The 27,968-nt window shown below is 34.7% G+C and overlaps 1 protein-coding gene across 1 annotated transcript; it reads right to left on the bottom strand.

Annotated features, from left to right (window-relative positions):
- Positions 1 to 28: 28 nt before the first annotated feature.
- On the bottom strand, positions 29 to 27,874 carry LOC127878635 (uncharacterized). Its single transcript, XM_052425162.1, has 18 exons — positions 27,582 to 27,874; positions 25,541 to 25,709; positions 24,473 to 24,534; positions 16,676 to 16,741; positions 11,527 to 11,610; positions 10,484 to 10,558; positions 9,723 to 9,797; positions 9,335 to 9,536; positions 8,948 to 9,025; positions 8,617 to 8,697; positions 8,009 to 8,295; positions 3,395 to 3,709; positions 2,859 to 2,930; positions 2,109 to 2,183; positions 1,700 to 1,901; positions 1,271 to 1,348; positions 921 to 1,001; positions 29 to 631 (listed from the first exon to the last, which is right to left on the bottom strand). The coding sequence occupies exons 1-18, from the start codon at positions 27,872 to 27,874 to the stop codon at positions 341 to 343; spliced, it is 2,586 nt and encodes an 861-aa protein (XP_052281122.1). The 3' UTR covers positions 29 to 340.
- Between the last annotated feature and the right edge of the window lie 94 nt (positions 27,875 to 27,968).

Below are 27,968 nucleotides of genomic sequence, written 5' to 3'. Positions count from 1 at the left end.
CGACTTTATAAATTTTGTATTTCTTTTTAATTTGCTTACAAATGCCGTGAAGCTAATAATCTATTTACAAGTGCGTATTTTGTGATTAATTTGGGGCTAAGAGTGAGATGCAAATACTATTTTATGACAAAACACAACAAACTCCATTTAGAGTTTTACACAATATTACAAATATCCGTCTAATGGGTGCCAAACACAAGTCTTCAAGCCGAATATTCTTTTCAATTAATGTTTTAATATTAGAAGTTTCTGAATCTTGTTCATGTCTTTCTACTTTTCGGGTTTCGCGCGTGATGCTTTGTAGTCACACACGTGTTACCAATTCAATAAATAGTGCAATTTACCGCACATTTGTCCCTTGTGCTACGCCTTTGTAAAGAATAGGACCCTTTGCAGTTAAATAGACCGTTGGCCAAACAATATATTCAATATATTTCCCACTTTTGGTGTAAGGCCGAAACATTGATGCATCGAACAGATCGCCTTTTCGGTCGGTGCGCGTGTCCATGACTACTGGGGGATCCTGTATGACCATCAACCAGCATATCTCCAAACATTGTGTCCAGTAGGATTTGACATAAGGCTCGTTAATGCTTATTTGGAAAACTGTTGAAATAATTGTTTCCAATGTCTGTGATTGAAATAAAAAACAAGTTAAATTCTCACACGTTCAATGCTTAGTTTATAATTTTATTTATACATGACATACAATGCTCAATAATACATTTAGGTGTTAAAAGCTGGATTGTGATAGAGTGTATACAAATACAATACAAATACGTTGATGCAGGCATGATTTATTTGCATTTTATGTGATGCACTTATCTAAACAACATACATAAATCCCCTTGCATTAGTAATGAATACTTAAATAAGGCAGAATGTTAATCAAAAACGCAACTAGAAGAAAACAACATTACCTTTCCGATGCTCTTCGTATCAGCCAGATATCGCTGTTTTCTGCATTCTATCAGCCGTTTCACCGTATAAACGGTTTGTTCCTATAGTATACAATCATAAAATCTACGTTAACGCTACACAGGGACGAAAACCTAAACCTTTCGAGTGACATATATTTATAAAATTATGTTGTTTTATTCTTCATAAAATAATGAATGTACGCATATATATCTGTGCAATTTGCAAGGGCTGCGTTGAAGGGCTATTTATCAGTAATAAAACTTTATATTGAATTCAATTTTGACATTTATATCAAGACCATATTTTCACAAACGTGTCTGTCACGTAATAGATTATTAAACATCCTTACAGGGCTGAATATTTGTATTGCTCGGGTAAGGTCCTGCAAGTCTTTTGCTGACGTATTCCTGCACTGCCTGTATATAGTCTGAATCAAATAATCTACATGTATTTGAATAGTGCAGTTATATCAACACCTGAATTAACCACCATGTTATTGTACTTTTAATTAAGTTTTAAGATAAACTCTTATATTTATATAAATTTGCAAGTATATAAGCTAAATTGCATAATTTGTAAGATATAAAAACACACTTTGCAGAATAGAAAACTATTTCGAAAAGCAATGGCACAAAGTCAATTGCAATGTTTTGTAATAAGATTCAACAGCGTTGCATGTAAGTTTTACCTACTGGCTCGACAAACCTCCATATATGCGCATATATTTGGATGGTATTAACTTACATAAACTTTCGGTAATAGATATCTCAAAGATTACCACGCAAACTTGAAGCAACCGTTGAACGGTCTCCTGCTCGGTACTACCAAGTTGTTTTCTGAGAACCTCGAAGGCGTTAGTCCACTCATTGTCATACAGCTCAGAAAATCTCTCCGCCAGTTTCGTGGGTCGGTTTGTGTCGCTGAGGTCGACAATGTTAGGATTGTTGAAATGCAGCTTGGCTCCAAAAGCAGCACTTAATCTAAAAGCCAACGGAAAAGCAAAGTGTAGAAGTCTTAAAATGTTGAATATTGGCACATGGTGCAAATATGATATTGGGCGTCCATGCCTATTTATATACTAACTTGTTAAAAATCAAAATATAATAATTAAATAAAAATCATTTGCGATGTGATATATTCACACATGCATGTTGGTTTGAACATAAACGAGTTTGAGTTCTGCGAACCTTGTCCTTAGGTCGTCACATTCTTTTTGAAGTTCTATAATTCGTTGTTGAAGTTCTCTCTCAGTCCTATTTGTTCTGTAAAGACAACATATTTATAACATGGTCAATGATATGAGCTATCAATAACGTATTCAGCTAATTGGTCTTCCATTCTGAAACGCTGGTCGTTAAACAACAAATTATATCTAAGAACAACAACTTCCATAAAAACAATAACCACACTACTGCTATCTCTGTTTCTGCTAATTTTGGTAATAAAATAATACAATTATTTGCTTATAAAAAAGTTTCCTTATAACCTGACAGTTAAGTTGATTTATCATATGATTTTATTTATATCAAACATGCGAGCATATATTTATATATATTGACGGTCGCCTTTAGCGCTGAACATTTATCTGCAAAATGGACACTTTCTTCGATGGTATTTTATTAAATAAACCAACACTAACAATTTATTAGTATGACAAAACAAAAAACGAGAAGGGGAAATAAGTACACATTTTATGTGTTCGTCTGAAGTACTCGATCTTCAGAAATGACATATCATATTATATTGTATTAGTATTTAACGCAATCATACTCACACAGTATAGTTTATATCTCTTATCTCAGCAATAGAGCTGAAGATTTACGAGTAACAGTAAGTTCGATGAAACTGTTTTGTGCAATATAGTCATGAAAGTATAGCAATTATTCGCTTTTCCCACAAATCCCGATAGCTGACATGTGCAAAGTCACACAAATTACCGTTCCATCATTTCTTGGCTGTATTCAGAGGTTTTCATCGTTGCATTCCATAACCGGCCTCTCTCGCTTAGCCTTGAATTTAACAACGCAATTAAATCACATTTACCGTTTATACAGTTTGTTACCAAATCTGAATAATTAATTTCCCATATTGTTTTGTACAGTACGAACACATTTAATATGTAAAATAACTGCAATCTACAATGCGCACACTGTAAAATGGCATTGTTTCTATGTTTATGTACATTGTTGTTTTATAAAATTAGAGCGAATTGTTTACATCTAAGCTGACACTCTGTAGTTACAAACCATCTTTATTTACATGATTTTTTATTTTGTCGAGCATGCGTATGGTTTTAAAGGACAACCTATTTAAAACCTTTTAAATTGCATGCTTTTAAACGACAGCCACATTTATTGTTTACGGAAAAATTCTGACAAAAAATTCCTTATATGAAAAACCCATGTAATTTATGTAAAGTGTTGATACATTTTGAGAGCATTTACATCGCACTAAACAAAATACTCAGACGTACATGAAGGCGTCTGTACGTCGGTTTGTCACAAGCGCTTTTGATCTAGATTCATTGTAGTCTGCTTCCTGTTTGTTGAGCATTTCATGTCTTTCCTCAACCATTTGATTGCCATGATTGAATGGACGACTGCGCATTATAAACCGACTTTCCACATTTTGGTTCCGGTGTTCACGTAATAATAGTTTATCGTCAGACCTGCCGCTATTATTCCGGACTCGTCTTGTCAATGAGTCAATATCATTGTTGACACCTGACAGTTGCGGCAATTTTCGGCTCTCAGAGTTTTTGCTAGACGTTTGAGTATTCATTTTGATAAAAAATGATTACCGTTATTAAGACAATACTAGGAGAGAACAACTGCGAACACTCTTGCGATTCTGAAACGAAAATGAAATACAAGAAAGCGTTGTATAAAATACTTTTTTCTCGAATGATGTAAAAACGATTCTACCAGATGTAGATTGCGTGTTTTGATTTTTTTTCCAAAATAACATTAAGCAATATATACAGTAGGTAAAAACACGAAAACGGCTATTGTACTTACACGATTGCAACGAATAAATCCGTTTTGCTTTTAACAAACGTAAATACCAATGTGTCTTTGCAAGACGTGCTTTCACAGTTTAAACACACTGCCTGCGGTTAGATGATTATATAGGTCTATGCGATAGTGCTTTTCACACGTATTGCCTAAAATTAGTAAAATAAATTGTATAACCTCTCATTTGAAAAACCTAATGTATAGTAAACATGAACTTCTCTATTGAATTAGAGTATAGCTTACCGGGTGATGTGTAGCCATGCGTGAGATCGAGAATGCGCCTGCCACTATTGAAATGATCTGCGTTATTGTAATCTCCGTGAAAATCAATATCAAATATTTGTTTAAAGAGACATGTTAACGGTTTGGTACTATAACAATTACCATATTACACATTTGACGCTGAATCCCAATCACATTTTTATGAGGAGGAATATAATACGGACACCCAAATATGCGTTTAATATACTTTTGCCATCAGGAAAGCATCAGTTAAAATAACATAAAACACGTTAAAAAGCGGCTTTAAAAAAAACGAATGAACACTTTTCGAAAACCAGTACAATAGTGTGTCGATAATAAGTACTACTATTAATACCGATTATATTGGCTAGATTCATGTAGTAGAAATGTTTGTCTAGCCAATTGGTTATGAGCTCATTTGCTTAAATCTGACTGTTAAGATATATTTAATGAAAACTGAAAAAATACAGATATATGTGGACGTTCATTTTAATAAGGAATAATAACAAAATCATAGGAGCCTTCCATAACACTCGCATAAGACATAAACACCGGATGTCTTTATTTAAATTTACACACACGGAACACCATGGTCGCTCTGTTACATGTCATGACATTTTCGTTAAAATGACATATTTAAAAGTCAGTAAATACAAATAAGTTTACTCCACATTCCATAAGGTTTAATAAATATTATATCGTTATTTTCAAATTCTTTTAAAACATGTTTGATTTAGATATGGTTTGTAATGTACCGACTTTCTTTGCTACACTATTCGCATCGCCGTTTGTGTCACATTTAGTTTTTTATTTTCATTAGATTCAGATAATTCGTCAGAACTTACTATGTTCTAAAATCATGAAATCTTGCAATACGTTTCCGCCACCAAAGGACAATATTCAACGTGCTTATTGCATAGTGATATAGAGAAGTTAACGGAAGTTGTTCACCCTTTGACGGACATGCCATTACAATGTTGAACCCCTACAGATATATAATATTTAAAATAGCCTTTAATTGTTTGGAAATCATAAACATCCAAAATGATCAATTAAAAGCCTTACATAAAGATACAATAACGATTAAATAATTCACCGATTCAATTGATTAGTATCGATTTATGAACCAATCTTTATTGTTCAATACAAATATAGTTATTTTGCTAATTTTAGTACCATGCAATCATCTACATTAAAAAAAATAATATTTTACACCCTGTGAACTGTAAACACACGAAACTACTTGCGGTTTTAAATTAATAAATACATGTTCGTATTAAGATGAGATGGTTTGGTCATGTTTTAGCGCGTAAAAAATCATGTGTTTCACATTCAGGCGTTTTTATGAGTTGAAATATATAAATCCGCCATTCGAGGTGTATTTTACAACTTGAAGGACGACAATATGGAAGAGGAGAAAAAAGGGTGATTCACCCAACCTCCCGCCTCTGTGTGTACATGTGTGTTTCCTAGTATTCAGCTACATCATTTTGCATGTGTATTTATTAAACGATTAAAGTCTATATTTAGTTAATTTCAAGTTTTGTAAGATTGGATCCTAACACGAGTCTTTGAGTGTAAGGATGCCGCAGCGTTAACGGACGTCACAAGACTCCTGAACTGAGCGATGCAATAGAGGTTGACCTCCCCTTCACATTGAGGCCGACAAATTATCAGTAGACATCCTTGAAAAATATAAACACAGATTCCTCTTATTTTATCTGTGTAAACTTGTTGTTATCATAATGGTAGTGGTGTTGTTGGTGATGATGATAATTATTATTATCATGATGATGGTAGAGATGATGATGATGATGAAGAAGATGATGATGATGATAAGATGATTTTGATGATGATGATGATGATGATGATAATGATGATGATGATGATGATGATGATGATGATGATGATGATGATGATGATGATGATGATGAAGATGATGATGATGATGATGATGATGATGATGATGATGATGATGATGATGATGATGATGATGATGATGATGATGATTATGATGATGATGATGATGATGATGATGATGATGATGATGATGATGATGATGATGATGATGATGATGATGATGATGATGATGATGATCACGATGATGATGATGATGATGATGATGATGAAGATGATGATGATGGTGATGGGTGATGATGGTGATGATGATGATATAAATAAAGATATAAATGAACGAAGACGCTACGAGTCGTTGCATACAAGGGAAAGGGAATATATAACTTTAAACAGAATGTGTCATGTTTAACAAATATTGATTAGGTTATTGAATAATTCATACGATGACACTGATCAATGCAATTGAAATTGTCTATAGCGTTATTCAAATAGACATTAGACAAGTTGACGATTCACGAAAACAACTTGCAGAATAAAAGCCTCTGACATCGTATTAAAACTTTAATCAATTTATCCGTAATGTGTATGTTACTAGTTTCTCTCTAAGAGAGAGAGAGAATACACGCAGTAGGTTTATTACCACTTTCCAGAAACGTATGTATTGATTACTAATAATATAATACTGAAATCTCTTATAACAATACATCCCATAAACCGTGAAAAAATTAACTGAAAACCGGACCCGCGAGTTTAGCAATCGTTAAATAACAAAATAGCAAATGGTATTGTTTTTAAATGTAATACCGTATAAGCCGTTGCCACGCCCCTCGATTTCTACATGTTCACGACTATAGCTGTTAAGACCTACACTATGTTATTTAATAATATCGACATTATGGACTTTTCACTGAATAGCCTTCTTACCGTATTTATGAACTTCGTTGCGTATGCGTTCTTCACCGTTCACTATAATAATCCAATTTATACACTCACATTATGCATAAAACATAACTATGTATGACTATATAAATTGCTCACAAACAAATTCAGACATCATACGTTTTGATATATATATTTAATTGAATGAATAACATATATTTAAAATACACTGGATTCAGTTCCAAGATTGGGAATAATCATATAAACATATATACCTATATAAATATACATATAATACCATATAACAAATATAATGTATCTTGTAGTTTAATCATTTTTATTATATTATATGATGTTATATTATATTAGATTACATAATGTCCTATTTCCGTAAAACAACAACAGACACCAAAGCAAAGACTATATAATTGTGGATGCTAATACTCCTGCAAAAATGAATAGGAACATAGAAATACTTATTATTATTTGGTAACCAGTGCCTGCATCAACATACTTATTATCTTATTTGTTTAAATTAACATCAAAACACAGATGCATGGTATAAGACATGTGCTCAAAAGCTTCTTTTCAATATTAAGGCACACAATAAAAAGGCAATTAACGAGTCTATACACATACTTGGCGAATCAAATCAACACAGTACATAGAAATAGTGTGATATCTCCTGATTATAGTGTATCTCTAAATTTATATGTTTAAATCCGTCATGTACTATTGAATATGCTAACCTGATACATACAAATATATACTTGTAGATTGTTTATCTTGGATATATATATGATATGTTATAAAACAAAGTATGTAGTTTCTTTGATTTTGTGCGGTATTTCTTTAGTTTAAATTGCCTTTGATATTTCAGTCGACTGAATTGCGGATATGTATTGTTACATTCGAACACTTAATCTTAGCAAAGCTGATATAAACAAGTTTATACTACCTCTAAAATATATGTTAGAGGTACCGTTGTTTCTTATCTTTTGTTTATGTTCTAAAACCAACAACGTATGTCGAGCTCCATTTTATAATCGCGCAAGAAAATCAAGGAATGCATTTGCAACCAGGTTTAAATATACGGCGTATCTTTACCCTGGGCCACGCCTTTGTAAAGAATTGAACCTTCCGTGGTCACATTCAGCGCAGGCCACACAATAAAGTCGATGTATTTTCCAGGTTTGGTATAATGACGATACCTTCCGTAATCAAAGACTTCACCATGTCTTTCGGCATTTGTTTCCATTGACACCGGTGGATCTTGTATTGCCATGAGCCAACATATTTCCAAGCATTTGTGCCAGTATTCTTTAACATTAAAATCATCTACCTCCGTTTTAAAAAGTTCTTCCATTCTTGGTCCCATCGTCTGTTATAAATAAGAACGCATACTACCTATAGAATTAGGCAAATACATCGATTATATAGATTATAAAATGCGATATTAAAAATTTTCCAATGTGTGTAAATAACTATACAATACACCATATGCCTGTAAATATATTATACTGGCGAGATGTTAAAGTGTCAGTGCATTACCATGCGTCATTATTAATTAAATGTGATTAAATTCTTAGCTGTACTTTATAGTTAGGTCGTCTTTGAACTGGTCGCAAATTTTCTGTTAAGCTTGAAGTTTCAATGTTTGTGTTGCAAATAAAAATAACTACGTGTTTTGCATAGTAATTACCTGTTTGATTCGCATGATGCCTCTTTGATAGTTTTTCTTTCTACTGTTTTTCAAATCTTTAATCACCGGAACGTGATCGTTCTATGGTAAATATGCATGGTCATCACAAGGGATCCAATTCCGCAACAATAATATTAGGTTAATAGTGACATCAATTTAAATATACACGTATAAAATATAAATTACAAAAGCTTCTTACTGCGATTCAATTCGAAACGGATACACAATCGATACAAATACGGGTTTCATAATACATAGCAGTATAATTCTTGAAAAGTTTACAAAAACACATGTTTAAGATACAAACACATTTACTTTAAATAATACTTACAAAATTGAACAGGTCAATTGCCCTTGTCAGTTGTGTCAGTTCAGTTTCGGCTGTTGCGCTGCACTGCTCGTATAATGTCTGGATAAGGATTGTAATAAAACGTGAAAACAATGTTTGAACGCACATCGATTTAAAACGAAACAGGTTTACATTGGTATTGAATGTAAGTGTTTAATACCTTGTTTTGTACTTTTCAAATAATAACAAATTATTAAAATGTCTGAAACAATTTCTAATTATAACATAATAAAATAACTTGTGTTTCTTATGTTCAGTTGGTAAACGAAACCGTATATGTGTTCCAATTTACAATGATTAACGGTTTATAATTTCTTACACTTAAGCGAATACTCAGAGGCATAGTAATTGATATGAATTTCCTATTACCAGACAAACGTTTAGCAGAATTTGAATTGTGTCCTTCTCTGTGGAACCTGGTCGTTTGCCGAGAACCTCGAAGCAATCGGTCCACTCATTGTCATACAATTCAGAAAATCTCTCCGCAAGCTTTGTGGGTCTGTTCATATCACTTAGGTCAGCGATATTAGGATTGTTGTCCATCAGCTTGGCCCCAAACGTTGCACTTAAACTAAGAATCAACGTATTAGATTTATCGTATAACGTATGCGACTATTGATTATAGTTCAAGCGGTGAGTGTTTTGTTGAAAGCATGACAGTTACAAATATGGTTTATTGAGAATAATGGCACGTTTTCTATATGTGAATGCCTTATTTGAACGTTTAAGTGACGTGTATTAAATTAGTTTGCCCTACCGCGTCCTGAGATCGTCTATTTCTCGTTGAAGTTCTGATATTGTCTGTTGTTGTCTTTGTACCGTCTGATTTGCCCTTCAACAGATGAATTACTATGTGAATAATAACATTCATATAAACTGCGAACGTTACATACATTTGACAACGTATTAATAAAAAAGTATGGTCAAGAAAAACACACAAAAACAAATATAAATACAGAAAGGTGTTGTTTTTTTTTTAAATTCTTTTAGGTTTTTACAAAAAATATGCATCACATGTAATCGCTGAAATAAAGGCAATAATTATGGAAATATAATATGTAAAACGAGACCATCCTCAGCTTTTAAGTTTGCAAAGTCCATTTTAGATTGCTCGACGTTGTCAAGATATTTTTCTCTTTCAACTTTCAGCGTGCGAAGCCTGAAGTTTATTTACATAGTGAATGCAATATAACAGGTAATACATTAAGTATATATCAAAATAATTTAATATGGATTTTCAACAAATAACAACCGACAATAATGTGTGTACAATAATGCTTATCGCAATATCATTTAGATAGCAATTAAGGTGATTCAGCTTTAGGTTGTGTATTTGATGGTCTGCCACTTAAATCAGCCATATAAGAGTTATTGTGCAGCTGCTTTACCCCTATGGCAACTATTTAACTAATAATCAACGCCAGCGAATGATCCTTATTTTTCATGTTGGTAGTTTATTAATTTGGGCTGTACTCCAATCTGTTGATATACATTTTTTATTAAATTAGTTTGCCCTACCGCGTCCGGAGATCGTCTATTTCTCGTTGAAGTTCTGAAATTGTCTGTTGTTGTCTTTGCACAGTCTGATTCGCCCTTTAAAAGATGCTATGTGAATAATAACATTCATTTAAACTGCGAACGTCACATGCATTTGACAACGTATTAATGATAAAGAAACAAGTACATCTAACAGTCCGTGTAAAAAAATGAACATATTTAATACAATAAATTTAATAATCGCATACACATACGTGTGTATTCATTCTCCTTTTGGACTTATTATCTATTTTTGTTGCTTTACCACCAAGTGTATGATATAATGGTTTATGCAGACATGAAGACACTCGTGATAATCGTTCACCCAAGAATGTACTGATAGATAAATATGTATATCCAATTTGTACAGTGTTTTCTATGTGTCATTAAAAGTATTGTATCAAGCAAATAATCAAGAATTAAGTATTTCTTATCTTTGATAAAACCATAAACTATCCAAAACAATAAAACAAGTAAAATTCGCGCTTTAAAGTGTTTTTGAATAGAAATTGATTACTATTAACCGGGTTGGAGCAAATAAACGAGTTGGTACTCGGTGTTGGTGTCAGCAAACACCATGCATGATTTTACATATCGCACGACACCCAAACTGATATGTTAAATATTATTTGATTCAGAATAAAACATTGAGTATGTGTGTCAGAAGAACCACAAACTAGTTGGGATTTCCAAACCGTGAGCATTTTTTGTTTAGTTAATAGGTTTTCGACTTTTAAATCGAAGATATAGCAATTGTATACAACTCATATTGATCCGATGTTATGGTACAATTTTGTTGTTTGTTTTTAATTCGTTACACACTCGTTGGCTTGAGAACCTAGTAAAAGCGTTTTTTGTTTTTTTTCTTAAACGTGCCGGATACAAATTCGGACAAATACAACGTTGTGTTAATTTTATTTTCTTGACATTATACTTATCTTATACTTCAAATATTACATTATTAAAAATAACTTTATTAAATGACATTGTCGAATTTAAGCGAACATGTGTTATTTATATGTTACCGAAATTTAATGTCTTGACAATGGCCATTCAGTTGCAAAAGCTCACGTTCGTATTTTCTTCGTTTTGCTTGCTCTGCCTCAAGTCTGAAATGTAATAATGTCAAGATTTACTTACAAAATCGCGATCAACAACTGAAAAGTAAAATAGTGATGCTAGAACACAAATCACTATAAGAGGACGCCATTTAGCGATGTGCACATCTTGATGTCTCATCTTCGAATCATATTTAGCAAAGCCGCCTTTATTTATTTATTCATTATTTAAATTCGAAAATGTGATGCAACATAATGATTAAAATATCGCGTTCTGAAACATGCAGATTTTTTTCTGTCAAATACATTAATTTGAAAAATGGGTAAGATCTATGATCTCGCATATTTTGCTTGCAACCTCGCATCGTAATCTTGCGATCTTGCATATTCAAATCGGGTTCTCTCATCGGTAGACCACGATGTTTGTATTTAAATCAATACGGCGCTAACACTTTGAGAAGACGTGCTATTTAGATACGACTTTGCGAAATAAATATTCGATATTGCGATGGTACGATGCGTGATAGCGTTTCACACTATATAACTATCGCGATCTCGTGTTTCGTGTTGACTATAGGATCGATTAGATATTGTATGGGTAAATGTTTATTTTTATCTATAATACTCTAAATAGCATGTAAAGTTCATTTACAGTTACCTATCATTACTTTGTTACATAAGATTGTGAACTCGTAATGTTTACAATACGATTGCATGTAATTGTAACGATAGAACCCATTTCTTTGTTATTTAATGCTAATTATCGGGCCTCATTTGTATAAAACTGTACATTTGTCAAGTTATGTAAGTTTTCAGAGTTTTCTGTTTGGTGGTTATAATAGGGGTTTTAAGCACATTTTTGTTAGGCACATTATTCAGTGTGGTAGAAGATACAATTTACGCCAAAATACGATTAAATACGTTTAGTTTTAAGAAACTTCGATCTTCATATTTTTTTAAATTGTTATGTTTTTCTGTAAAGTAAGACTTACGGGCCCCAGTAATTTACGCTTGTAGTCGTACGATATCGGATGATGTGTACATGATCGATTTATGTCTATTGTTATTGGTCATTTGAAGAAATGTTGTTCAGTTCGTGTTCATGGAGAGCATGTTTCTCGATTTTTCGGTAAACGCTGCTGTGCGGTTACACGTATAAATCGGCAGACTATTTGACATACACAGACAGACGAGACCAGGGTGCAGGATCGCGTGACTTTGTGGGAACCAGAAAGAAGTTATTTTTGTCGAATAACTTTTTAAAACAATTTTTTAATTATTTTAACTTGTGCATAAAATACCCCGTTGATTATGCACTCTGGAGACACACCATGCTCGTTTTTATGTGTTTTGTGGCACAATATATTCCATTTGAATTTCCCGAAACGATATATAATCATACAACACACGAACACTACCTTGGTATATAAACATGTGTTAAATATATTCGCCCGCAAAAAACAAAAGCAAGCATTTTGCATCTTGTAAAATCTATGTTACCAGACAGACCACATCTAGCGTTGAAATTTTCGCCATTACTTTAAGGAACTTTCTAGCCAATGACTGTGCGCCATTCGGGTTTGCGTATGTTGGATGCCATACTGTTGTTCTCGTAAAAAGATGGTCGTTGTCTTGATAGGATGCATGCATAAACTGTAATCGGTCGTGCGGTTGGTCGACATGACGTGATCTGATTGTCGACACACCAGGGTCCGGTTTAATAAAAAACTACAAAACACGACTGTAGTCGCGCGACTCTGCGGTCGACCGACGGTTGTCGGCCGCCAACTGACAAATTGTCGCGTTCACGGAGAAATTTGCCGCGACTGTGGTCGCGTGACTGTGTGGTCAGTCGACTGCGGTACTGTTGTAGTCGCTATTTTTAGAAAATTATCACTTCCGCCATCAACATTTTTTTTATTTATTGTGCGAAAACTCATATCACGAAAAGTAAATCTTATATTTGTTAAAATAATATGATATTATTTGTTTAAACAGAATTCGCTTGCGGATTCTTCGTCAAAGGTGTGTTTGTAATAATATTCATTAAGTGTTCAAAGTTCAAATACAAAATCTGACGCAATGAAATAAAATCTACTACTATGGTTCACGCGTCTCTGGACAATGTCCTTTCGCGTGTCAAAATTGCAGAACCTTAAACATACTTGCCAACGCAGTTTCAAGATGTTGGTACTAAAGACCGTACATTTATATGAATATTCACCATATACCAATATGAATTAGTGCGCTCGACAAATCGGACGGAAGGACGGATCGAATGAATAATGCTCGTAGATCGAGGAAAACGCGTGCAAAAACTGCATTGTGGAGTCTGGATGTCTACGGAAGTCTTTAAAACCAAACAACGGGTTTGCAATCAGCATTGGAATTCACTTATGATTATGGACATACTGCTGAGACATTTTTGTTAAAATGTTCTTTTATATCTGGCTTCTAAATCTGCACAATAATTATTGCACTTAAAGGTTTGATAGATTGCATTATCGTCTGCAAAATTCATATTAATGAGAACCTATCTAAATAAGGTTGATATTTCTATTTTATAGGATTGAACTTATGACACTTTATCTGGGCAATGATCGTTTTGTTAATTATTCATATTCCATTGTAAATTTCACTTCAACTTGATACACATACTCGAATAATATGTATGGGACTCTTCCAAATAAATCTAGGTACATGGTGCTGAGAAAATTGTATTTCGGTGAGTTCGTTCCTGCATATTTCATAATACTGTCAACATATCTGAGATTTGCTTTATTGATACCATGCTGTTTTGTCTAAAGTAAACGGTATTTTTATACAGGATATATTTCACATCTTATCTGAAAAAAAACCGTCATGATTCGTACTGTCGGTACTAGGAGATTAATCAAATGAATATTTGAAGCATCTGTCAGTATTATAAAAAAGTTTACTTACACTTATCTTGTCTGTTTTTAAGATATTAGTCTGGTTATTGATGGCTCGAAAATGATCTAGTAATCCGAGTGTTTTTTAGCATTATTTTTGTGATCTAATTTTATTATTGATGTCTTTATCAATATATCATTTTATTTTTCATCCTACAAAAATGACGTAATGATTCATGAGGGAAAATACTTGTCCTTTATTTGTTGATATTTGTTTCTGTTTTTCCCTTCATTCGTTGTAACCACAAATTCTTTCTTCTAAAAGCCATTATTCATTATTAATATTGATGTAGGTTATATGACTCATTCAATATTGTTATTACAAAATTAAATTGGTACTGTTTCTTATATATAAACACGAAGTGATGTAACTAAGTATTAACACCATTTTACTTTACACTTTACTGCATGTATAAATCATTTGTGCGTATGGTATAAGTATTGCCGTTTTTTTATACCATGGTGTATTTTTACAATTTTAAAAGAATGCTATCAATATACACGTATGTTGTCATTCCATATAGTTCAGTATATATATGAGCCGTACTCTGTCAAAAGTGGGTTAAATGCATGTGCGTAAAGTGTCGTCCCAGATTAGCCTAGGCTAATTAGGGACGATATTTTCCGATTTTATGATAGTGTTCGTTTAAAGAAAGTGCCTCCTTAACAAAAGTCTATTTTAGGCACACAGTGTCGTCCCTGATTAGCCTGTGCGGACTACACAGGCTAATAGTGGACGCTACTTTACGCACATGGATTAAACCCCCTTTTTACAGAGCACGGACCATATGTAGAGTAATGCGTCAACGGGACACTTTGAATGTAAAATCAGTGCCTTCAACTGAATTCATCTCAACGTACGTGTACAATTTGCGAATTATAGGCCAAGATAAGTTCCAAAGAAAGTTGCCCTTAATGAGCAGTGTATTGAATGATATTGGTGCACATAAACCCGGGATTATTTGAGCATTGCCGTCCTTTGGGACTAACCTTTAACTTTCAGTGAACAGTTTGCACTCCTCTCTTGTATTAATACTACTCTTTATGAGCCGGTAGAAAAATAAATGACGCGACGTTTAGCATCATAAAACATATTTATCCCATTGTTATTAAGGTAAATCAATTAAGTGCATTTCTTCTTAACTACTGATATGTATTACTTTCCCTTGCTCGAGACATCCGTGTATTGGATGGGAAATACGCATATTGATGATACAATATTGTATAAATTTCGGAAACTTATTCTAGATCTACAGCAAAGGTGTCTTTGAGCTCCAATAACTCTCCTTGGTAAGCGAAATCGACGGAAAAGTTCATCATCATTGTACATGTCTAATGGATTCAACCTATCTTTAAAAACTCGCTCTCTTCGAAAATGTCTTCGCATTCGATGAACAAGTCGCATTGAGGCCGCCATGATTAAACTCGAAACTATCCGCTTTTATTTTGCACGGGTTTTCAATGCCGACAAAGCGTCAAGCGACGAGCAGTCGTGGTGTGAGGGGTAGACTGCGGTCGCTCGACAATATGTCGAACAACGCGCGGTCGATTGACGACCGTCGCTCTTCATTAAACACGGCTATCGTCGCACGACGATTATTCGCTGGTACAACCATAGTCGCCCGACCATGGTCGCTCTCATTAAACCGAACCCTGGCAGGACTGAGCAACTCATTTGGAGACTGTTCGTAGTAACCGTGATTATTCCCCTGAACGTTCGTTTGCTTACTGTTTACACGTAATTGTGAAGTCGACTTTTCGCTCTTGGGATTTGCTTTTGATTCCTTGTGTCCCATTTTATTGAACTAAACTCGATCTCAGTTTAAACTGCCTAATCACAAGAGCCTTGCGCAACCAATCTAAATAAATCAGCATGACAATTGAACGTGAAACGCAAATCAAAAGTTATAAAGATTTTAATCGTCGTGAAGACAACTATTATTTTAACTTATATGGGAATAACATTGAATGTACGCATGTATAGTCGATGCATGGAAATCGAAAATAGTAACCCGTATCGGATATTACAGGATGTTTATTAAGCAAATACATAAAAAATATTGCAAACCTACATGTTAATTTATTTCAAAATATGTGTACGGAAATATGTCTTTAAAATATGCTAGCATAAAATAACGTTCAGAAAAATAAATAAAATGCTTTAAGGTAAGGAAATCACTTACCTGTCTTTGCGAACAAGGAAGTATAATGATACATTGGTTTTCCACGTATACCAGTTTAAATACGCTCTGCAAACGCACTTATAAACCTTTACAATTATTTAGAATAAAGATATACGCACTACATTTAGTGTGCACTTGATTTAACTTAAACCTACCAGCCATGCAGGGAAAAACAAACAGTTAGTAAATAGGACTTTTTTTAATGAATTGTTAAAAAACATCGGTATTATAAATGTGAAATGTGACAAATGATAAAATAATAATCTTATTATACGTTACTTAAATAAATTTTACTTTTGGTATACTATGACTAATAGCAGTATTTTGTGTTAAGAAAGAACGTCTATATTCACTCTTACGCCATCCTCGTTAGTAAGGGTGGTTATATTATGTTCGATCTGTAATGATTGAATGCATTTTGAACGTAAATCATTAAACATAAGTCCTACAAAGTATTCGTATTAGAAGAATTAACTAATTCGCAAAGATAAGATCATTGGCATTTACAAAACACATTTCTCAGAATGATTAAGAAGTGTTCATTTCTCAAATCGGCGACATTCACTTGTTAGAGAAGTAAACCACAATTCTGTTGTAAGTGCGGTTTTCCGTAAGTGCAACACGTTGTTTTGCTTTTTCGTCGTATGTAGCACACGGTCGATAACGTGAAGAAAAGATATGGAGCCGCTTACCGGTAATCTCGATGTGTTATCGCGCCGGTAAAATCCTTATTCAGCGTCTTTATATCGTTTCTCAACATCTTGATCTCGTATTATCGCCCTTGTTTTTTAAAATTTCTATTATACGAGAACACGAATAAGATATTTATGTCGTGATCTCGTATCATATTCTTCCAACTTGCATCGTGATCTCGCGATATCACCTCGTATTCTCGCGTATTTGCATCGTACTTTCGCGTACTTGCATCGATATTTCATGCTTTCGATATTTAAGCTACAAGGGCGAGAATGAAAGGCATGATGCTGTGATGCGAAACAGCCAAACGCCTATGCCAGATCACTTTATTAGTATCGCGATTTTGCAAAGTAATTTCAGTGATCTCGTCTGTTCATAAGCCGAGAACGCGATATCATATTAATGATTGCGTTAACTCAAAGATCTATTACAGTTTTGTTTTACATATGTGCAGGTGAGTCAGTTTGGCAATATCTTTTTAAAAATGTCATGTAAAATGTAAAAATGACAATAAAAAACAGCAATATATTGGAAAAAACGTCTGCGTTATATTTAAACTCTTTAACAAACTGGTGTGCTTACGGATATAATGTGTTTTTTTCTGACACCGAAGTGTTAAAGGTTCGACAGATCCATTTGAAATCGATACATGAGCATGGGACACATGTTTATCAACAATTCAATTTTCATACCGTTCACTTTTTTTTCGAAAGTTGTACACATCATAAACATGAACATTTGTTGCAGAAGTGTAACAGACAAACCAAAAGGAAATACGTTAACAGTTTTAACATTTGTAGTCGGTTCGAATCCATCATCTCTGTATACATATACAATATGTATACTTTTAGAAATAAGTTTTTTCACTCGATTTATTTCAAAATTTAAACGCCCACTGAAAACATGTTCAATATCAATTATTTAATTTCAACACATTACAAAGACAATCGGTGTTTGTGCATAAAAGCAAATCGCCGTTGAGTTAAATCATGGAATGACATCACTGAGTAAAAATGGTTTACAAAGATGTCGACAATTTTGCCCCACAGAATACCATATTGAAATATGTGTCTGAAATACATTACATACGCTGAAAACAAGCATTTTATACATTCAGAACACATGGCATTAGTCCTTCTAAAATGATTTCCATTTATGTTTGTTTGACCTAAATAGTTAATTTTTCGGTATTAAAGTTAACCCAAGCAAGGTGTATTTTCTGGGACACTTTGTATACAAATCCTGAAACGATTGTATACAAGGGGTTCTTCTTTAGGACATCAGTTGGCGTCCGTCACTTGTAGGTTCACAAGAGCCCCAACTGGCAACCGTCAAACGCCAAGCAGGCTTGGTTTGGGAACGTCACCAGGCACGATTACTTGTGCAAGCTGTTTTCCAAGGCACGCTAGAGGGAGGTCGACGTCGAGGTCGTCAGAAGAAAAGCCGGATTGACAATGTAAAAGCGTTGACATCCCTACCCATGGATGAATTACTCCCAGCAGCAAACAGCACACCTGACTGGAGGGAGATTTCTGTATCGCCGTCCCTCATTTTCCCCAAACGGCCAAATCGGTAAAGGGAATGATGATCAAAATCGAGAATCACAGCTCGGCTTAAAGATCACAGGGGCGCTTAAGCCCATAAATGCATTCACGAAGACGAAACGGGAGCTGTAAATTAACTCTGAATACACACAATACAAAATAAACATTTCGCGCAGCACAGGAGCTGAGTCTATTAATTAGCAACCTTTAAAACAGCCGATTCATTATAAGATCAACGAGAAAAAAACAGAAAAATGCAATACCATTTTACTAAGTGATCGATAGAACACGAATTTCATTATGTAAAGCAAAACAGTTATTAAATAAAACATTTATAGTTTTATAATTGTTTTGCTTTACATAAGGAAATAATGCATTCAAATTAATTTCATAATTGTTACATATATAAGTAATACGCTGTTAATTAAGAAAAATCGTGACAATCGGAAATAATTTATCCATATGCGCTTTAACTAAAAAAACAAGAAAAAGGTTTGTTTTTGATCGTTTTCGATATTTGAATAATACTTACATTACTATTAAAATCAGCATTTCCCATCGATGGCAAACTTCGTCCGGGGAAGACATAATGAACAAGCAAATTCGTTGAATTGATATCCCCCCCCCCAAATAAATTGTGTTTATGGATAGGCGTAGACCTTTGACCTCAATGTGTGACCTTGACCTTAGCCCCTAGGATTATGGGTGTTGAATGTGAATCACCCCCATATGATTGAGAAAAACTATAGTTAGTTTTATGGCATGGTCAAGGAATTGCTAAATAATGAATCATTCATCAAATGTGTGACCTTTTACCTCGCTGTTTGACCTTGCCCGTAGCCCCTAGGATTATGGGTGTTGAATGTGAAGCACCCCCAGATGATTGAGAACACAAATGGCAAGTTTCATGGCTCTGGCTCATGTGTAAATGGAGATCAAGCTGTAAGCTCATATTAAAAAGCATTTTTTCAGGATACAAAGGGCCATAACTCAGTCATTAACAAATGGTGTACACTGCCATTTTGCGTGAATCATCCTCTTATCCATATATATACTCATACGAAGTTTTAATGAAATCCGCCAAAGCACTTCCAAGATATGCTTCCGGACGGACGGAAAGACGGACAACGAAGCTTTAGCCCTGCCTGCGCATCTCGCAATCTTGTCAGGGGATACCTAATGGGACCACGAAATATTGCGTGATTTCTAGCGGGAAGCGCAGCTCCTGGCAAAACTGCGCAATTGCGCAGACTGAGCTTGGGCTACCCTAGCCGAAGCGCCATAAGACCCATTGTTGCATAAAGCGGCTCTGAAAGTGTGATTTGAATGTGTCTTAAAAATGCGTGTAAATCATACAATAAATACCATATGTTTCAATGGTAAAAAAATAAACTTATAATAAGCTTACTTATGCAATTACACATATGATGTGATCCATCGTTGTATAATTTTTATTTACGAACATTTACACATGGTTTGAATATACGTTCACTTTATAACACACATTTTATGCGGTGAATATGCGACGAACAAGTGAAAAAAAACAACAACAATTGAAACATTGTTTTGAATTTAATTATTTATAAACGTATTTCTTAAACTTAATCTCAACGTCATGATATTATACGTAAGCGTTTCCGATCGCCAAAATCGCCAATGTCGATTCAATCTTTCAGATGGCGATTAAAGTTGACAATGTAAAAGAAAAGGGCGATTGTACAAAACAAAAATAAACCTTTTTCTATACATTTTTCGGTATTCCCTACTTTAAAGAGCACTCGGTACATAATTGTATACGCTATGAAGGTCAAAATATACTAAACGATTTCCTTTACAAATTCAATGTAAAAGCTATACCTTTAACAAACAATAAAGACAAACTTCTGCGCATAGAGACCCCATAAAGATACATCTTTTCAAAGGGCTTTCGAAGCCGAATTGATTTAAACAGACCTTACCAAAGGTATAATATGCGCATTGGCCTTTAGAAGGGAAACTGCCTAAATGATATCATAATCGGCTTATTATAAGATTTGTTTGAGTGCATGCAAAAAAGAATGCATCATACGTGGTCTATTGGAAATAAAAGGTCAATAGCATCCTTAGAATGTGCATTTGTGTTTAGAAGTTCACAAAGCATGTACTTCATGCAACGGGGATGACTTGTTAACACTTCGTTTATTGTAACCTGTGTTTCGAGGCGATCGACCTATGAATGTACTGTTATAAATCCAAAATAAGGCAATAAGTCCAAAAAATAAGTAAGAGCTCAGTTCCCTGTTTAAAAAATTAGTATCTTATACCAGCGGATACGTTTTCATAATATGTTTTGATTAATATGTGCAGCTCGTTCAAAGCCAAATGTAGAGTTGACAGGCGTGATTTTGCTGAATGTAACTGTTAATAGATGTTCGAGCTTAACTGCCTTGGCATGGTAGGATCAAACACAGTTAGTAAATCCGATTCAGTCCAAGAGTCATGCCTCAAAGGCCAGCCCTGATTCAGAGGGCAATAATGTTCGAAAGTTGTCTCTTAAAGTTACAGGGCATTTTGTCTCGTGTCATGTCTGCATCGTCTATCTGGTTAGAAAGTCGTGCTAATTAACGTAGATCTAATACATTTCAATTAAAAGTTGAGAACGTCTTCTTAAATGATTTTTTATGTGGTACGTGCATCAAATGTTAAATTTTATTGTATGCAGTTATTTAAATTGTGGTGTATTGATATATAAAATTTATAATCGTATATTATCTTTGTTTGGATTGGATACGATTTTTGAATATTGCCTTAAAATCGGCCGTTTATAAGAATGCAGAAATAATAAACGTGTTATGGTGGGTTTCAAATAAACAGAACTTGTTAATAGAACACACATTTGTTTGGTGACACATCATTTGAATCTGTCTTTCTATTTTGAGACTCAAACTCAAAGTTACGATTGAATTTAAGATTTTTATTGTTAGTTGTCATACAATAATTTCCAGACTCATTTGAATTTAGAGAAACATTGAAATAATAACGTGTTTACTTTTTGTCAACAAGAACAATGCGCGCAACAGTGTTTTAGATTCATTTTTTCGACGAAAGTGGCGTCTTCAGACAAAAGGGGAATGTCGGGGCATAACTGTTCCCTTACACATGTCGAGTTAAAATTTAAAATAACAAACAGTATGTTATTATAGTACGATTTGGTATTTGCATACACTGCGAATTTTGATATATATATAGTTGTAAATATATGCAAAACGTCTACATCATAAAGATATACTAAGTACACTGCTTAAACTAGAGGGGCGCCCCAGGGTTGGTAATGGGGCCATGCATAGTTGAGATTGACCGAATTGTCATAAGAGAAGATCAGTATCAATTACAAGTGAATCGGTGTAAAAATGAAGAAGTTATAGTAAAAGGCAATTGTGGGTGGGTGTGGCCTATATGGGCGGGGTACCCCAGGGTTGGTAATGGGGCCAAGCATAGTTGACATTGACCGTATTGTCATTAGAGAAGTTCAGTATCAATTAGAAGTGAATCAGTGTACAAATGAAGAAATTATAGTAAAAGGCAATTTTGGGTGGGCGTGGCCTAGGTGGGCGGGGCGCCCCAGGTTTGGTAATGTGACCATTCATAGTTGGGATTGACCGTATTGTCATAAGAGAAGTTCAGTATCAATTTGAAGTGAATCGGGTTAGAAATGAAGAAATGTAAGTAAAAGGCAATTTTTGATGGGTGTGGTCTATGTGGGCGTGGCGCCCCAGGGTTGGTAATGGGACCATGCATAGTTGAGATTGACCTTATTGTCATAAGAGAGGTTCAGTATCAATTTGAAGTGAATCGATGTAGAAATGAAGAAATTTAAGTAAAAGGCAATTTTGGATGGGTGTGGTCTATGTGGGCGGGGCGCCCCAGGGTTGGTAATGGGACCATGCATAGTTGAGATTGACCGTATTGTCATAAGAGAGGTTCAGTATCAATTTGAAGTGAATCGGTGTAGAAATGAAGAAATTATAGTAAAAGGCAATTTTGGGTGGGTGTGATCAATGTTTGCGGGGCGCCCCAGGGTTGGTAAAAGGGCCATGGATAGTTGAGATTGACCGTATTGTCATAAGAGAGGTTCAGTATCAATTTGAAGTAAATCGGTGTAGAAATGAAGAAATTAATGTAAAATAACCTAAACAAATAAGTGAAAATCTCTGACCTGGTCCCACCCCAACCCCCATAACTTTTGACCCATATGCTCATAGCTACCATGTGTGTAAGTTTCAAGGATCTAGTGCTAATAATGTAGGTGGAGATAGTGGCCAGGACGGACGGACGGACCGACAGACGGCGACGATAACCACAATATCCCCACGCTTTTCAAAAAGCGTGGGGATAATAACAAACTGGCAAACAACTATTAAATATACACTCGTATAAGCTTATTTAAATTGTATCACTGAATTTGTATTTAGCGATTGCAAAGTTTGAAAAAGAACAAACGCAGGAATGACCCTGAATTCAGCGCTTGTTGAAGTTTTACTCATAAATTTATGCGGGGTTAACAGTACGAAAAATTAATAGCTGTACCGAAGAGCATATGATTGTAACAATTCAACTTAACAATACATGCGAAAATTTTCTATCCGGATCCCTCCCCCTCCTGTCAATAAAGAATCATAGCGTATTTGCGTAAACATTGGTACTAACGATGACGGAGCATGCATTCGAAACAATTTTAAATGCTCTCGACATCAGTTTTTCATAAAGTAAAGGGTGGTTTATATTTGGTTTTGTACATAAGCAATACAATATATATCAAACACTTTGTTTAACAAAGGTCCTAGATTTTCTCGGAGAGGTCTTATAGTCTTTTGTTTTGGGCTTCATTCGGACAAATTAATTGTAGTACTTTTCAATTTGCAATACAGGTCTGTTAGATAAGTATGTATTTACATGTGTGTGTTTTGAAAATAATTCGGGACAAAATGTGAGATGCAACGCACCTTTTAACCGATTAATACACCTAAAGCTTAAGTACAGTGACACAAGCTTTAATAAGGTTAAAAGATGTGCTTTATGTGCTGTTCTGTGTTGTACAGGCAATTTGTCAGCTGCCTTAAATAAAAGAATAGCGGATGTTTACACATGTTTTTCTATAGATGCTACTAGAGTTTTATTATTCCTCTATTTTCTTTAACAAACAATTTCCTGAAAATAATGAAATGACGTGCTATATTTTAAAAGCAGATTATGACGAATGAGATCATAATCAACCATAACGAAACTACAAATACATATTTTATGGGCGCCATTACACGGCTACCAGCTGAATATTTTTGACAACTAATTTTGTTCAATGTTTAAGTTTCTTTAATTTTTATTGCTGTCCAGTTGGCGTATTTTTCGAGTAATGCTTTGCAAGCACGAATGTATTACCACTGCAATAAATAGTCTTAATTATCGTGCATTTGTCCCTTGTGCTACGCCTTTATTAAGAATAGGGACATTTTCATGTAGATAAAGCGTGGGCCACACAATGTATTCAATATATTGCCCACTTCTGGTGTAAAACCGATACGTGGTTGCATCGAAGTGATTGCCATTGCTGTCAGTGCGCGTGTCCATGAATACTGGGGGATCCTGTATAACCATCAACTAGCATATTTCCAGTAGGCTTTCACATGGGATTCGTTAACGTTTGTCTGGGAAACTGTTGAAATACTGGATTCCAATTTCAGTGATTGAACGACAAAAAGCATTAACAGCCTAATTCGCAAATGGTCAATCCTTAGTATATAATTTGATATGTACATGACATACTATGCCGAATAATAAATTGTGCTGTGTAAATCTTGTAGGTTATAAAGTGTGTCCACTTTCAAACATATACGTGATTGGAGTTATGGTGTTTTTAAATTGTGTTTGTTCCAATAATGTAAACAAGACAAATAATCCTAGATATATTAGTAATGAATTCTTAACTAAGGAATAGTGTTCATTGCAAACGCAATTAAAAGAAAACAACATTACTTTTCCGATGCGCTTTGTATCTGCCTCATATCGCTGCTTTCTGCATTTTATCAGGCGTTTAATCGTATGAACGCTTTGTTCCTACAGTTAAACAATAATAAATTAATACATATGTATTTATTTATTAATATATTTTAGTTATATATATGAAGTTTACAATAGCTGCCTTGAAGGGCAATCAACCAGTGCTAAATCTTTGATTTTGACATTTGTATCAAGACCAAGTTATCACGTGCATGTCAATCTCTTAATAGATTTAAAAAAATCTTACAGGGTTGAATATTTTTATTCCTCGGGTAAGGTCCTGCAAGTCTCCAGAAGACGCATCCCTGCACTGCTTGTATATAGTCTGAATCATGAAATGTACATGTATTTGAAAAGTGCTATTATCTTAACACAAGCATTAACATACATGATATTGTACTTGTTAATTTAGTTTTGTGTTTAACTATAGATTAATTTGCAATTGTGTAAGCTAAATTGCTTAATGGGTAAGATATGAAAAAAACAGTCCACAGAATAGCTAGACAGTTGCGAAAAGCAAGGGCACAACGTCGTTTTGATTAAGATAGTGACTTTATGACGACTACCAGGCAGATTGAAGCAACCGCTTTACGGTCTCCTCCACGTTACTGCCAGGTATTTTTCTGAGAATCTCGAAGGCGTTGGTCCACTCATTGTCATGGAGTTCAGAAAACCTCTCCGCCAGTTTTGTGGGTCTGTTTGGGTCACTAAGGTCGTCAATGTCGGGGTTGTTTGAATGCAGCTTGGCTCCCAAAACAGCACTTAATGTAACAACCAACGGAATGTTAAAGTGTACAATTCGTAAACATTTGCTGAATACCGTTACATGCATCAAATGTCATATTGGGTAAACATTTTAATTAACATGTTTTTTAAAATAGAAATATACTAATTTCAGATTCCAGTTTTGCATGTGATGTCCGAAAACGTTCGTGCTTGTTTACATACAAACGCGCTTGGGGTCTGCAAACCTTGCTCGTAACTCGTCACATTCTTTTTGAAGTTCAAATATTCTTTTTTGAAGTTCTCTCTTAGTCTAATGAGCTCTGTAAGGAAGACATATTTATAACAAGGTTATGGAAATGAATTATCAATAACGTGTTCAGCTAAATGGTTTTTCATTTCTGAAATGCTGGTTGCGAAACAAGTCAAATTGTATCTACTTCTATTACTACTACACTATTACTACTACTACTACTACTTATACTACTACTACTTCTACTACTAAAACTACTACTACCTCTGCATCTACTACTAATTCTATTACTACTACTATTACTACTACTACTACTACTACTACTACTACTACTACTACTACTACTACTACTACTACTACTACTACTACTACAATACTACTACTACTACTACTACTACTACTACTACTACTACTACTACTACTACTACTACTACTACTACTACTACTACTACTACTACTACTACTACTACTACTACTTCTACTACTACTACTACTACTACTACTACAACAACTACTACTATTATTACTACTACTACCTTGAATATATTAATATTGCAGTAGCACTGATGTTTTATACCGTCTATCATCACATATGATTTAATTTATATTCATATATGTGGATATAATGTACAATGTCAATGTATATTAAATAACTAACTACTTAAAGGAAAAGGTCAAACGGCAGTGTTAAAAAATGTATGTTTAATGTGCTATTCAATAACAATTGACATTTTTATATCGGATCTGACACAGTGTCATTTCATTCCAATTATATGAAAATAAATTACGGATTTTTTTTGGGATACCCATAGTGTGAAATGACAACTTGTGTAACTTCTTTAAATCTTAAATCAAATCCTCTCGAATACGGAATACCGTTAGTGCCATCGTGGGTATACATTAAAATCCAGAGGGCGACAATGCGATAGTGCGATAGTACGATGGCGACAATGCGATTGTACGATGGCGACAATGCGATAGAATGATGGCGACAATGCGATAGCATGATGGCGACAATGCGACAACGCGATAGTACGATGGCGACAATGCAACAGTGAGACAATACGATGGCGACAGTGCGAAAGTACGATGGCGACAGTGCGATAGTCATATCGTACTGTCGCCATCGTATCATCGCATTGTCGCCATCGGACTATCGCGTTATCGTACTTTCGTCATCGCATTATCGCATTGACGCCATCGTACTATCGCACTGTAGCCATCGTATTGTCGCACTGTCGTTATCGTATTATCGCATTTTCGCCATCGTACTATCGCATTTTCGCATTGTCGCCATCGTACTATCTTACAGTCGCCATCGTATTGTCGCAATGTCGTCATCGTATTATCGCATTGTCGCCATCGTACTACCGCACTGTCGCCATCGTATGGCCGCACTGTCGTCATCGTACTGTTGCATTGTCGCCATCGTACTATCGCACTACCGCATTGTCGCCCTGTGGATTTTAATGTGTAACCACGATGGCCTTAGCGGTATGCCCTACTCGAACGACTTTCACAATTAGTTTTACAAAAAAACATGCTTATAAATTAAATAACATTGTAAAGAATGGAAACCTTATATAAAACATTTGTGAATGTTATAAAACATTCTTATATCATTTACATCGCACTAAAACAAAATACACAGACGTACATGAAGGCGTCTGTATGTCGGGTTGTCATTAGCGCGTTTGATCTGGAATCATGGTGGTCTGCTTCCTGTCTGTTGAGCATTTCATATCCTCTCTGAACCATTTGATCTCCTCGATAGAATCGTCGACTATGCATAAACCGACTGTCATCGTTGTGGTGCCTTGGTTCACGCAATAGTCTACTGTCAGATCTGCCGCTATTATTCCGGACTCGTCTTGCGTCAATGTTGTTGGCACCTGGCAGTAGCGGTAATTTTGGGCTCTCGTAGTTTCTGCTAGACGTTTGGTCATTCATTTCGTTACAAACAAGTTACGTTCCGTAGACATTACTAGAAGTGCAAAAGTGCGCAAACTCACGCAAACCTGAAACAAAAGATGACTTAAATTAT

This window comes from Dreissena polymorpha, chromosome 4 (genome assembly GCF_020536995.1).
Source record: "Dreissena polymorpha isolate Duluth1 chromosome 4, UMN_Dpol_1.0, whole genome shotgun sequence".
NCBI classification, from domain to species: domain Eukaryota; kingdom Metazoa; phylum Mollusca; class Bivalvia; order Myida; family Dreissenidae; genus Dreissena; species Dreissena polymorpha.
Note: the sequence above shows the minus strand (reverse complement) of the source record. Positions and strands in the feature narration are given on the sequence as shown.

Bases quoted from the DNA above. Each gene is read 5' to 3' on its own strand.
- LOC127878635 (XM_052425162.1), bottom strand. From the start codon at position 27,874: ATGAATGACCAAACGTCTAGCAGAAACTACGAGAGCCCAAAATTACCG. The intron at 10,559-11,526 runs GTAACATATAAA...CATCTTTTAAAG, and splicing joins TGTCAAGACATTAAATTTCG to GGCGAATCAGACTGTGCAAA. The intron at 1,349-1,699 runs GTAATCTTTGAG...TATTTGATTCAG, and splicing joins GGTTGCTTCAAGTTTGCGTG to ACTATATACAGGCAGTGCAG.